The sequence below is a fragment of the Thalassophryne amazonica genome, chromosome 5 (assembly GCF_902500255.1).
Source record: "Thalassophryne amazonica chromosome 5, fThaAma1.1, whole genome shotgun sequence".
In the NCBI taxonomy this organism is placed as follows: domain Eukaryota; kingdom Metazoa; phylum Chordata; class Actinopteri; order Batrachoidiformes; family Batrachoididae; genus Thalassophryne; species Thalassophryne amazonica.
In genome coordinates, this window is record NC_047107.1 from 126,808,003 (window position 1) to 126,822,808 (window position 14,806).

The 14,806-nt window shown below is 47.5% G+C and overlaps 1 protein-coding gene across 2 annotated transcripts in view; it reads left to right on the plus strand.

Annotated features, from left to right (window-relative positions):
- Nucleotides 1–14,806, plus strand: part of noxa1 (NADPH oxidase activator 1) — a 68,271-nt gene that overhangs the window by 26,217 nt on the left and 27,248 nt on the right. The window contains exons 10-11 of one of the 2 annotated variants that reach the window (XM_034171325.1): nucleotides 7,792–7,860; nucleotides 9,485–9,587. In XM_034171325.1, the coding sequence (XP_034027216.1) occupies nucleotides 7,792–7,860; nucleotides 9,485–9,587 (172 nt within the window). The remainder of the gene's footprint in view (nucleotides 1–7,791; nucleotides 7,861–9,484; nucleotides 9,588–14,806) is intronic. The other variant, XM_034171326.1, reaches the window with a different exon arrangement.

A 14,806-nucleotide genomic window follows, 5' to 3' on the forward strand; every position in this document is an offset into this window, starting at 1 on the left:
TGACTTGCCTGTATGACTCACCTATATCTGGGCTGACTCGCCTATATACGATCTGACTCACCTATATGCTGTCTGACTCGCCTATAAGTGATCTGACTTGCCTATATGCGATCTGACTCGCCTATATGCGATCTGACTCGCCTATATGCTGTCTGACTCGCCTATATGCGATCTGACTTGCCTATATGCTGTCTGACTCGCCTATATGCGATCTGACTTGCCTATATGCGATCTGACTTGCCTATATGCTGTCTGACTTGCCTATATGCGATCTGACTCGCCTATATGCGATCTGACTTGCCTATATGCTGTCTGACTCGCCTATATGCGATCTGACTTGCCTATATGCGATCTGACTCGCCTATATGTGATCTGACTCGCCTATATGCGATCTGACTTGCCTATATGCTGTCTGACTTGCCTATATGTGATCTGACTCGCCTATATGCGGTCTGACTCGCCTATATGTGGTCTGACTCGCCTATATGCCGTCTGACTCGCCTATATGCGGTCTGATTCGCCTATATGCGATCTGACTCGCCTATATGCTGTCTGACTCGCCTATATGCGATCTGACTCGCCTATATGCTGTCTGACTCGCCTATATGCGATCTGACTTGCCTCTATGCAGTCTGACTTGCCTATATGCGATCTGACTCGCCTATATGCTGTCTGACTCGCCTATATGCGATCTGACTCGCCTATATGCGATCTGACTCGCCTATATGCGATCTGACTTGCCTATATGCTGTCTGACTTGTCTATATGCGATCTGACTCGCCTATATGCTGTCTGACTCGCCTATATGCGATCTGACTCGCCTATATGCTGTCTGACTCACCTATATGTGATCTGACTCGCCTGTATGACTCGCCTATATCTGGTCTGACTCACCTATATCTGGTCTGACTTGCCTGTATGACTCACCTATATCTGGGCTGACTCGCCTATATCTGGTCTGACTCGCCTGTATGCGGTCTGACTCGCCTATATCTGGTCTGACTCACCTATATCTGGTCTGACTCGCCTGTATGACTCGCCTATATGTGATCTGACTTGCCTATATCTGACTTGCCTATATGCGGTCTGACTTGCCTATATGCGATCTGACTCACCTATATGTGGTCTAACTCACCTATATGCGATCTGACTCGCCTATATGCGGTCTGTCTCGCCTATATGCGATCTGACTCTCCTATATGCTGTCTGACTCGCCTATATGCGATCTGACTTGCCTATATGCTGTCTGACTTGCCTATATGTGATCTGACTCGCCTATATGCTGTCTGACTTGCCTATATGCGATCTGACTTGCCTATATGCGATCTGACTTGCCTATATGCGATCTGACTTGCCTATATGCTGTCTGACTTGCCTATATGTGATCTGACTCGCCTATATGCTGTCTGACTTGCCTATATGCGATCTGACTTGCCTATATGCTGTCTGACTTGCCTATATGTGATCTGACTCGCCTATATGCTGTCTGACTCGCCTATATGCGATCTGACTTGCCTATATGCTGTCTGACTTGCCTATATGTGATCTGACTCGCCTATATGCTGTCTGACTTGCCTATATGCGATCTGACTTGCCTATATGCTGTCTGACTTGCCTATATGTGATCTGACTCGCCTATATGCTGTCTGACTCGCCTATATGCTGTCTGACTCGCCTATATGCTGTCTGACTTGCCTATATGCTGTCTGACTCGCCTATATGCTGTCTGACTCGCCTATATGCGATCTGACTCGCCTATATGCTGTCTGACTCGCCTATATGCTGTCTGACTCGCCTATATGCTGTCTGACTTGCCTATATGCGATCTGACTTGCCTATATGCTGTCTGACTTGCCTATATGCTGTCTGACTCGCCTATATGCTGTCTGACTTGCCTATATGCGATCTGACTTGCCTATATGCTGTCTGACTTGCCTATATGCGATCTGACTTGCCTATATGCTGTCTGACTCGCCTATATGCTGTCTGACTCGCCTATATGCTGTCTGACTTGCCTATATGCGATCTGACTTGCCTATATGCTGTCTGACTTGTCTATATGCGATCTGACTCACCTATATGCTGTCTGACTCGCCTATATGCGATCTGACTCGCCTATATGCTGTCTGACTCACCTATATGTGATCTGACTCGCCTGTATGACTCGCCTATATCTGGTCTGACTCACCTATATCTGGTCTGACTTGCCTGTATGACTCACCTATATCTGGGCTGACTCGCCTATATACGATCTGACTCACCTATATGCTGTCTGACTCGCCTATAAGTGATCTGACTTGCCTATATGCGATCTGACTCGCCTATATGCGATCTGACTCACCTATATGCTGTCTGACTCGCCTATATGCGATCTGACTTGCCTATATGCTGTCTGACTCGCCTATATGCGATCTGACTTGCCTATATGCGATCTGACTTGCCTATATGCTGTCTGACTGGCCTATATGCGATCTGACTCGCGTATATGCGATCTGACTTGCCTATATGCTGTCTGACTCGCCTATATGTGATCTGACTTGCCTATATGCGATCTGACTTGCCTATATGCGATCTGACTCGCCTATATGTGATCTGACTCGCCTATATGCGATCTGACTTGCCTATATGCTGTCTGACTTGCCTATATGTGATCTGACTCGCCTATATGCGGTCTGACTCGCCTATATGCGATCTGACTCGCCTATATGCCGTCTGATTCGCCTATATGCGGTCTGATTCGCCTATATGCGATCTGACTCGCCTATATGCTGTCTGACTCGCCTATATGCGATCTGACTCGCCTATATGCTGTCTAACTCGCCTATATGCGATCTGACTTGCCTCTATGCAGTCTGACTTGCCTGTATGCGATCTGACTCGCCTATATGCGGTCTGACTCACCTATATGCGATCTGACTCACCTATATGCGATCTGACTCGCCTATATGCGATCTGACTTGCCTATATGCTGTCTGACTTGTCTATATGCGATCTGACTCACCTATATGCTGTCTGACTCGCCTATATGCGATCTGACTCGCCTATATGCTGTCTGACTCACCTATATGTGATCTGACTCGCCTGTATGACTCGCCTATATCTGGTCTGACTCACCTATATCTGGTCTGACTTGCCTGTATGACTCACCTATATCTGGGCTGACTCGCCTATATCTGGTCTGACTCGCCTGTATGCGGTCTGACTCGCCTATATCTGGTCTGACTCACCTATATCTGGTCTGACTCACCTGTATGACTCGCCTATATGTGATCTGACTTGCCTATATGCGATCTGACTTGCCTATATGCGGTCTGACTTGCCTATATGCGATCTGACTCACCTATATGTGGTCTAACTCACCTATATGCGATCTGACTCGCCTATATGCGGTCTGACTCGCCTATATGCGATCTGACTCTCCTATATGCTGTCTGACTCGCCTATATGCGATCTGACTTGCCTATATGCTGTCTGACTTGCCTATATGCGATCTGACTCGCCTATATGCTGTCTGACTTGCCTATATGCGATCTGACTTGCCTATATGCGATCTGACTTGCCTATATGCTGTCTGACTTGCCTATATGTGATCTGACTCGCCTATATGCTGTCTGACTTGCCTATATGCGATCTGACTTGCCTATATGCTGTCTGACTTGCCTATATGTGATCTGACTCGCCTATATGCTGTCTGACTCGCCTATATGCGATCTGACTTGCCTATATGCTGTCTGACTTGCCTATATGTGATCTGACTCGCCTATATGCTGTCTGACTTGCCTATATGCGATCTGACTTGCCTATATGCTGTCTGACTTGCCTATATGTGATCTGACTCGCCTATATGCTGTCTGACTCGCCTATATGCTGTCTGACTCGCCTATATGCTGTCTGACTCGCCTATATGCTGTCTGACTTGCCTATATGCTGTCTGACTCGCCTATATGCTGTCTGACTCGCCTATATGCGATCTGACTTGCCTATATGCTGTCTGACTCGCCTATATGCTGTCTGACTCGCCTATATGCTGTCTGACTTGCCTATATGCGATCTGACTTGCCTATATGCTGTCTGACTTGCCTATATGCTGTCTGACTCGCCTATATGCTGTCTGACTTGCCTATATGCGATCTGACTTGCCTATATGCTGTCTGACTTGCCTATATGCGATCTGACTTGCCTATATGCTGTCTGACTCGCCTATATGCTGTCTGACTCGCCTATATGCTGTCTGACTTGCCTATATGCGATCTGACTTGCCTATATGCTGTCTGACTTGTCTATATGCGATCTGACTCGCCTATATGCTGTCTGACTCGCCTATATGCGATCTGACTCGCCTATATGCTGTCTGACTCACCTATATGTGATCTGACTCGCCTGTATGACTCGCCTATATCTGGTCTGACTCACCTATATCTGGTCTGACTTGCCTGTATGACTCACCTATATCTGGGCTGACTCGCCTATATCTGGTCTGACTCGCCTGTATGCGGTCTGACTCGCCTATATCTGGTCTGACTCACCTATATCTGGTCTGACTCGCCTGTATGACTCGCCTATATGTGATCTGACTTGCCTATATCTGACTTGCCTATATGCGGTCTGACTTGCCTATATGCGATCTGACTCACCTATATGTGGTCTAACTCACCTATATGCGATCTGACTCGCCTATATGCGGTCTGTCTCGCCTATATGCGATCTGACTCTCCTATATGCTGTCTGACTCGCCTATATGCGATCTGACTTGCCTATATGCTGTCTGACTTGCCTATATGTGATCTGACTCGCCTATATGCTGTCTGACTTGCCTATATGCGATCTGACTTGCCTATATGCGATCTGACTTGCCTATATGCGATCTGACTTGCCTATATGCTGTCTGACTTGCCTATATGCGATCTGACTTGCCTATATGCTGTCTGACTTGCCTATATGTGATCTGACTCGCCTATATGCTGTCTGACTTGCCTATATGCTGTCTGACTCGCCTATATGCGATCTGACTTGCCTATATGCAATCTGACTCACCTATATGTGATCTGACTCGCCTATATGTGGTCACAAACGAAGAATTTATCCACCATAAAATAAAGTAGAATACTTGTGAAACAACTCATTCCTGATGATGGCATTAGCATTTAAAAAAAAATTATACTGACAATTAAAATCTGCCACACATTTATCAGCAGTTAAATTAAAATATCTTCATGACCCAAGTGAGTAACTTTATCAGTTCTCGGTACTGTAACATTATTTACAAATCAACAGGATCCGATGGTCCAGTAGCCCCGTAAATAATAAGCTCACTCCTGGATACATTTTCATGTCTAGAATGCTGTCAAATCTTGAGGTACTTGGGGGTTGAACCAATGAAATTATTATTATTATTGTTATGTCTGATTATAAGTATTATTGTCCAGAAGCATAGGTTCTTTACACAAGTGCATGTAGCTGATGATGTTAGGTGATTCCAGCAGATGTACCATCTTTGTCTGACACAGTATAACAAAGTAACATAAGTGGATAAGTTGTTGAAGCAGGTCACAAACCAGAAAGTCATTGAAATACAAGTAGCACAGATTGAAGATTCTTTATCAGAAATTACATTAGTATGTGCATTTAAGTTAATTTAACACAAATTATCAGTTTTTTGCACTAACAAGCAACAGGTTTTGAAGGTTGCGTCATTTGAGGTAATTAAACTTAAATATTTTAAGGTAATTAGTGCACTGTAAAACTCTGAGTTAGTTGAACTCAAACCACTTGAAAACCGATTGCCTGAAACCATTTGAGTCTGCCAACTTAAATAAAATAATTTTCAAAAATATAATTGTTAAAGTTTTAGTAACTTAATTTAGAATGAATTAAACTTCTAGTTCATCTAGTCAACATCAAAAACATCTAGTTTATGTTTTTCAAGAACAAAGTGACAAATCAATTTCTGCCTAAAAAATTTTGCATTACATTTTGGATTAATTTTTTTTTTATGCATTCTTTGGTTTACTTGTTGACAATAATCTGCTTTCTAAAAAAACAAAACAAACAAACAAACAAACAACAACAACAACAACAAAAAATCTAAAAGGACTACAACAGAATGAAAAATGTTAAATATATAAACGCAACACTTTTGGTTTTGCTTCCATTTTGTATGAGATGAACTCAACGATCTAAAACTTTTTCCACATACACAATATCACCATTTCCCTCAAATATTGTTCACAAACCAGTCTAAATCTGTGATAGTGAGCACTTCTCCTTTGCTGAGATAATCCATCCCACCTCACAGGTGTGCCATATCAAGATGCTGATTAGACACCATGATTAGTGCACAGGTGTGCCTTAGACTGCCCACAATAAAAGGCCACTCTGAAAGGTGCAGTTTTGTTTTATTGGGGGGGATACCAGTCAGTATCTGGTGTGACCACCATTTGCCTCATGCAGTGCAACGCATCTCCTTCGCATCATCTGTGAAGAGAACACCTCTCCAACGTGCCAAACACCAGTGAATGTGAGCATTTGCCCACTCAAATCGGTTACGACGACGAACTGGAGTCAGGTGGAGACCCCGATGAGGACGACGAGCATGCAGATGAGCTTCCCTGAGACGGTTTCTGACAGTTTGTGCAGAAATTCTTTGGTTATGCAAACTGATTGTTCCAGCAGCTGTCTGAGTGGCTGGTCTCAGACGATCTTGGAGGTGAACATGCTGGATGTGGAGGTCCTGGGCTGGTGTGGTTACACGTGGTCTGCGGTTGTGAGGCTGGTTGGATGTACTGCCAAATTCTCTGAAACGCCTTTGGAGATGGCTTATGGTAGAGAAATGAACATTCAATACACAAGCAACAACTCTGGTTGACATTCCTGCTGTCAGCATGCCAATTGCACGCTCCCCCAAATCTTGCGACATCTGTGGCATTGTGCTGTGTGATAAAACTGCACCTTTCAGAGTGGCCTTTTATTGTGGGCAGTCTAAGGCACACCTGTGCACTAATCATGGTGTCTAATCAGCATCTTGATATGGCACACCTGTGAGGTGGGATGGATTATCTCAGCAAAGGAGAAGTGCTCACTATCACAGATTTCGACTGGTTTGTGAACAATATTTGAGGGAAATGGTGATATTGTGTATGTGGAAAAAGTTTTAGATCTTTGAGTTCATCTCATACAAAATGGGAGCAAAACCAAAAGTGTTGCGTTTATATTTTTGTTGAGTGTAATATAGCCCATGAACAGAACTTGCAGTTTTTCATAATGATATAAATGTAGCAGCTGCACTCTGCATTGTGTTGTTAAGACTCCATCCATTTGCTCCCGTCAGGACGCAAACTCACGATCTCCGGCATGGAAGCCGAACTCTCTAACCAGAAGGCTAAAACCCAGAGCTCTGGCCTTGTGACCAGAGAATTCTTTTGAGCTGTTGGGAGTGAGGTTTACTAACTACATATGTGCACAGCGACACCTGCTGGCCTCCGTTACATCAACTCAATTAAAATGAGTGAATAGAATGCACTGGAAATACATCACCAACACTTAAATGCACCAAAACTTTAAATGCACTTAAAGGAACTGAGTTGTTATGACAACAATTCATTTTGAGTCAGTTTAATTAATAGAAATGAGTGACTATAACTTTTTCAAAGTTTGAGTTACATGAACTTAATTACTGTACAAACACATATCAGGTATTAAAGTGGGGTTTCCTCAAAGTCATGCCATTGAACTCACATAAATATATGGCACTGTTTTATTAATGCAGTTATTATCCTGTTGTTTGTTTTTCAGAGAGGACTTCTGCCGATGTCCCTGCTCGATCCGGCGGATGTCAAGACGTCAAAACGCAAAAAAGACAATGTAAGGTTCTTCTCTACGTGACACCACGTTTTTTATACTTTGGCTGCGATGGTTCATCAACGTCAATAACAGATTGTTTAAAGCTGCACTCGTGCTGAGCACAGTTTGATTTCTATTTTACTGCAGAGACGAAGCAGCAAAAGATCTTCTCAGGTGGAAAAAAAAATGCAGTGCAAAATAGACTCTGGCATGAGTACATTTGAAGAGTTCAGATGCAAAACCCATGCCCGTATATAGAGGGGGTTCAGAATTCTGCTGATTTTTTCTGATCTGGATATCAACGTTATGTATTTTCATTGATAATAAGCAACAAGCACTAACTGTTACACAGCTATTATCACACACCCTCAAGTTTCAGTTTCCTCTGCCAGAGTAATCCCTTAAGTGATGAAAGGGGAAACTGCTAGATAAACTTTTCCCATGGGGGTTGAGAGTTTTTGCTCCCTGGTCCCTATCCTCCTCTGATATCAAACAGATTAGTAGGCTTGTAAATACCCATGTAGACACACAATTACACTTGTCTGGTTTGTAAAAACATGTTTGTATGTATAAGCTGAGAAATAAAGGGAACTTCTCCTTCCTGTTGCAAATACTGTAAAGGTGCAAATATTCGCGTGGGATTTATTATGCGAATTTTGCGAGTTAAACAAGGTCGCCAAATTAAATACTGCTATTGTAATACATAACGTACATATACGTACATATTCATAATGTAAACGCAAATATTTTACTGCTAAATATGAGGTCTGTTAGAAAACTATCCGACCTTTTTATTTTTTGCAAAAACTATATGGATTTGAATCATGTGCGCTTGCATCAGCCAAGCTTGAACCTTCGTGCGCATGCGTGAGTTTTTTCATGCCTGTCGGTTGCATCATTCGCAACCGACAGGCAGGTATAAAGTTTGCATTAATGTTATCTTGGTTCTTCCTGGGTGGTTCTTATGGCAACTGATGCAATCCCAAGCAAGGACTATTTGTATATAAAAATGTATTTCCTAAAATGATACATTTTGGGTTTCAAATGAAATTTATGTAGCTTTTTACCCCTCGAAATCCTCAAAAAGCTTCTGCTTAGGGGCTTCGCCCCCCTGAGCCCCCCACGAGGGCATTGCCCCTTGACCCCACCGGGGGCCCTGCGGCCCACTGGACCCCGAACTCAAGGATTTGAACACCCCCTTTCACATTCCTATATACAGCCCTGAACCCAGTATCTCCAAAACCATAAATTTTTAGTTGAGGCCAACATGTACTTGGCTGTCAAAGGGACCATCAGTGTGCAAAATATGAAAGAATTTGAACAAACTGTTTTCATTTTATTGATGAAAGTCAGTGCATTTCCACATCGGGTTTCCTTTAAATCTCCATTTTCAACTGCATTTTTCTCCATTTGAAAAAAAAAAAAGTACTTACTGGGTTTTGCATCTGAACTCTTCATTTGGTCTCAAATAAACTTGTTAAATAGAGTTGTTTCACTCTAATAATGGAGTTGATTTCACACTATGATAGAGTTTATTTAACTCTGTTTGGAGTGAGAGCAAATGTATTTTACTTTTCAGTAAACGTGAAATAAGCACTGAAATATACTGTTGCTGTACTGATTGCTTTGTCGATTACTTTTGCAGATGCAGAGAGTCCCCAGTGGGATTCCTCTTCCCCCAGGCCAAAAGCCCCCTGCTCGCCCACAGTCCAGGCCCGCCTCTGCAGCTCCTCCCCAAACTAAAAAAGGTAAAAATGCAAAACTCATAATCAGATGCTAACGATCGTAGCATGTGTATATATGCCCCCCGACACACACACTGAGGATTTAAGTGACATTGAACTTGGAGTGGTCGTTGGTGCCAGACGGGCTGGTCTGAGTATTTCAGCAACTGCTGATCTACTGGGATGTTCACACACCAACATCTCTAGGGTTTACAGAAAACGGTGCAAAAGAGAGAAGATGTCCAGTGAGCAGCAGTTGTGTGGATGAAACTGGCTTGTTGAGGTCAGAGGAGAACGAGCAGACTGGTTGAATGGGCGACTGTATGATGCCTCATGTCAGCATGGACCAACATCTGTGAGGAATGTTTCCAACACTTTATTTAATCTGTGCCATGAAGAATTTAGGCTGTTCTGAAAGCTAAAGGGAGTCCAAACCAGTACTAGCAAGGTGTGCCTAATAAAGTGGCCGGTGAGTGTAAGTCCTTCGTAATCAACCTGCAAAATGTAAATTATTAAGGACTACGGTGACCAGTTGTGCAGGTGATACTGACTTGGAACAAGATGATCAGGAGTCATTATACCACTGATTGATTGAAAGTTTTATTTTGGACATAAAAACAAACAAACAAACAAAAAAAAACAACAAATATAGAAAAGCAACAAATCACAAAAAAAGAAGAAAAAACCCAAAACAAAACAACAATGTCAACATAATGTGTTTGAAAGAGAGTAGGAAGATATGCTTATTCCATGCTACCCCTTGTCCTATCTAAGTTGTTGTGAAAGTGTAGTGACACGGACCCACAACAGGGGGCGCAAATGAACAGTCAATAGATGAGCCAAAAAGTAACAATTTAATGTTGTGAAGGTGCACAACGAATATACAAACAATCTCAGTATCTGATAACAGTCAATCCACAAAGGTGACGTGTGGGCAGGCTCGAGGATAGAAGACGTCTGTCCCGAGAAGAGCTGGAACCACACGATTTCCGCCGCCACCGAACCTGGTGAATACTGGAGCTGCCAAGTCCCGAATTCCCAGGTGATCACCGTCCCCGACTGTCGGATCTGGTACTGCTGGCGAAGAGCAAAGACAGTCAAGTGTGGGTGTGTGAACACCCCGTAACAACAACGGTGGGAATGCCACCTCCATAGAAGTACGATATCTCGGCGATGAGGTGGAGATGACGTCTGGGTTTTATGGAGTGAGATGATGTAGAGTAGATGGGTGACAGCTGTCAAGAGATAATGAGTGACAGCTGTCACCCCCGGCTGTGTCCGTGGCGGCAGCGCCCTCTCGTGCCTGAAGCCCGCACTTCAGGCAGGGCGCCCTCTGGTGGTGGGCCAGCAGTACCTCCTCTTCTGGCGGCCCACACAACAGGACTCCCCCCTCAACGGGCGCCTCCTGGCGCCCGACCAGGCTTGTTCGGGTGACGGTGGTAGAAGTTGGCCAGGAGGGCCGGATCCAGGATGAAGCTCCTCTTCACCCAGGAGCATTCTTCGGGTCCATACCCCTCCCAGTCCACCAAATACTGGAACCCCCGGCCCATCCGACGGACGTCCAGGAGCCGGTGCACCGTCCAAGCCGGCTCCCCGTCGATGATCCGAGCAGGAGGCGGCGCCGGTCCGGGAGCACAGAGGGGTGAGGTGTGGTGAGGTTTGATCCTTGAAACATGAAAGACCGGGTGGATCCGCAGTGAAGCCGGGAGTTGGAGCTTCACTGCGGCAGGACTGAGGACTTTGAGGATCTTGTATGGTCCGATATATCTGTCCTTGAGTTTCGGGGAGTCCACCTGGAGGGGGATGTCCTTCGTGGATAGCCACACCTCCTGCCCGGGCTGGTAAGCAGGGGCCGGGGATCGCCGGCGGTCTGCATGGGTCTTCGCCCTCGTCCGGGTCTTCAACAAGGCAGAATGGGTGGAGCGCCACACCCGACAGTACTTCCGCAGGTGGGCCTGGACCGAGGGCACACCGACCTCTCCCTCCACCACGGGAAACAACGGGGGCTGATACCCCAAACACACCTCAAATGGGGAGAGGCGGGTGGCAGAGGACACCTGGCTGTTATGCGCATACTCGATCCAGGCCAGATGTTCACTCCAGGCCGTCGGGTGTGCGGACGTCACACAGCGCAGGGCTTGCTCCAATTCCTGATTGGCCCGTTCTGCCTGTCCATTGGTCTGCGGGTGATACCCGGACGAGAGGCTCACAGTGGCCCCCAGTTCCCAGCAGAAGCTCCTCCAGACATGTGAGGAGAACGGGGGACCACGATCAGAGACGATGTCAGTGGGTATCCCATGCAGACGGACGACGTGGTGAACCAGGAGGTCTGCTGTCTCCTGGGCTGTTGGGAGCTTCGGGAGGGCCACGAAGTGGGCCGCCTTGGAGAATCGGTCCACTATCGTGAAGATGGTGGTGTTGCCCTGGGACGGCGGGAGGCCCGTGACGAAATCCAGGCCGATATGGGACCAGGGGCGATGAGGCACAGGAAGCGGCTGGAGAAGTCCTTGGGACCTTTTGTGGTCTGCCTTGCCCCTGGCACAGGTGGTGCAGGCCTGGATGTACTCCTGGACGTCGGCCACCAGAAGCGCTGCCGGACAACTGCCATGGTCCTTCGCACCCCTGGATGACAGGAGAGCTTGGAACCGTGACAGAAGTCCAAGACTGCAGCTCTGGCCTCTGGTGGGACATACAGACGGTTCTTCGGACCAGTTCCGGGGTCCGGGCTCCGTGCCAGGGCCTCCCGGACGATCTTCTCCACATCCCAGGTGAGGGTGGCCACGATAGTGGACTCAGGCAGGATGGGCTCCGGTGGATCCGACAGTGCAGTTTTGACCTCCTCTTCGTGTACCCGGGACAAGGCATCCGACCTCTGGTTCTTGGTCCCGGGGCGATAGGTGATCCGGAAGTCAAAACGCCCGAAGAACAGTGACCAGCGGGCTTGCCTGGGGTTCAGCCGCTTGGTGGTCCTGATATACTCCAGGTTCCGATGGTCAGTGAAAACCGTGAACGGCACAGACGCTCCCTCCAACAGGTGTCTCCACTCCTCAAGAGCCTCTTTCACCGCAAGGAGTTCTCGATTGCCGACGTCATAGTTCCGTTCAGCCGGGGTCAACCTGCGAGAAAAGTAGGCACACGGGTGAAGAACCTTATCGGTCTCTCCGCTCTGGGATAGCACGGCTCCTATCCCTGAGTCAGAGGCGTCCACTTCAACCACGAACTGGCGGCTAGGGTCGGGCTGCACCAAAACCGGCGCAGTAGAGAACCGTCGTTTCAACTCCTTGAACGCGGCTTCGCACCGATCCGACCAGGTGAAGGGGACTTTTGGAGAGGTCAGGGCTGTCAGGGGGCTAACTACCTGACTGTAGCCCTTAATGAACCTCCTATAGAAATTAGCGAAGCCAAGGAACTGTTGCAGCTTCCTACGGCTTGTTGGTTGGGGCCAATCTCTCACCGCCGCAACGTTGGCCGGATCAGGGGCGACGGAGTTAGAGGAGATGATAAACCCCAGGAAGGACAAAGATGTGCGGTGAAACTTGCACTTCTCGCCCTTCACAAACAGTCGGTTCTCTAACAACCGCTGCAGGACCTGACGTACATGCTGGACATGGGTCTCAGGATCCGGAGAAAAGATGAGAATATCGTCCAGATATACGAAGACGAATCGGTGCAGGAAGTCCCGCAAGACGTCGTTAACCAAGGCTTGGAACGTCGCGGGGGCGTTGGTGAGGCCCAACGGCATGACCAGGTACTCAAAGTGACCTAACGGGGTGTTAAATGCTGTCTTCCATTCGTCTCCCTTCCGGATCCGAACCAGGTGATACGCATTTCTAAGATCCAGCTTAGTAAAGATTTTGTCTCCATGCAGGGGGGTGAACACGGAATCCAACAATGGCAACGGGTATCGGTTGCGAACCGTAATCTCATTCAGCCCCCTGTAATCAATGCATGGACGGAGTCCGCCATCTTTCTTGCCCACAAAAAAGAAACCTGCACCAATCGGGGAGTTGGAGTTCCGGATCAGCCCGGCAGCTAATGAGTCCCGGATGTAGGTTTCCATTGATTCGCGCTCAGGTCGTGAGAGGTTGTACAGCCTGCTGGACGGGAACTCAGCGCCTGGAACCAAATCAATGGCACAATCGTACGGACGGGAAGGGTGAGTGCCAGATCCTTGCTGAAGACGTCAGCAAGATCATGGTACTCAACCGGCACTGCCGTCAGATTAGGAGGGGCTTTGACCTCCTCCTTAGCATGTAAACCGGGAGGAACCGAGGATCCCAAACACACCCGATGGCAGGTTTCGCTCCACTGAACCACCACCCCAGACGGCCAATCAATCCGGGGATTGTGCTTCAACATCCATGGGAAGCCCAAAATCACGCGGGAGGTAGAAGGAGTTACAAAAAACTCAATCTCCTCCCGATGGTTTCCAGACACCACCAGAGTTACTGGTTGTGTCTTGTGTGTGATTAAAGGGAGGAGGGTGCCATCTAGTGCCCACACCTGCAATGGCGAAGGAAGCGCCACCAGAGGGAGCCCTACCTCCCTTGCCCATCTGCTGTCTAGCAAATTCCCTTCTGACCCCGTGTCCACCAGTGCTGGGGCTTGAAGGGTTAAATCCCCGCTCAGGATTGTAACTGGGAGTCGTGTGGCAATCTGTGTGTGTCCCACGTGAATGTTTTGACCCCCCCTTAGCCCAGTCTCTAAGGGCGGTTGTTGTTGTTGTGGCCGTTCGGGGCAGTTTTTCTGTATGTGCTCCTTTGAGCTGCAGAGAAAACACTCCCCGCGGACCAGCCTCCTCATTTTGGCCCTGTGCGTCTCCCTAACAATGTCAGCAGGGGGAGCTGTTGCCCCACGGAGCGCTGTGGCTGTGGGGCGTGGGGAGGGCGGCCCCTTTTCAAACCCGGAAGGGAGAGGGACGGCGCGTATCCGGCCACGTCCTTCGCCTCGCTCCCGACGGCGTTCCTCCAACCGATTGTCTAACCGTATAACGAGATCGATAAGCCCATCTAAATCCCGCGGTTCTTCCTTAGCTACCAGATGCTCCTTCAGGACCGATGACAGTCCGTTTATGAAGGCGGCGCGGAGTGCAACGTTATTCCAGCCGGACCTCGCAGCCGCGATGCGGAAGTCGACTGCATATTCAGCTGCGCACCGGCGCCCCTGTCGCATTGACAGCAGCACTGTTGAAGCGGTCTCTCCTCTGTTAGGGTGATCAAACACTGTTCTGAACTCCCCCACGA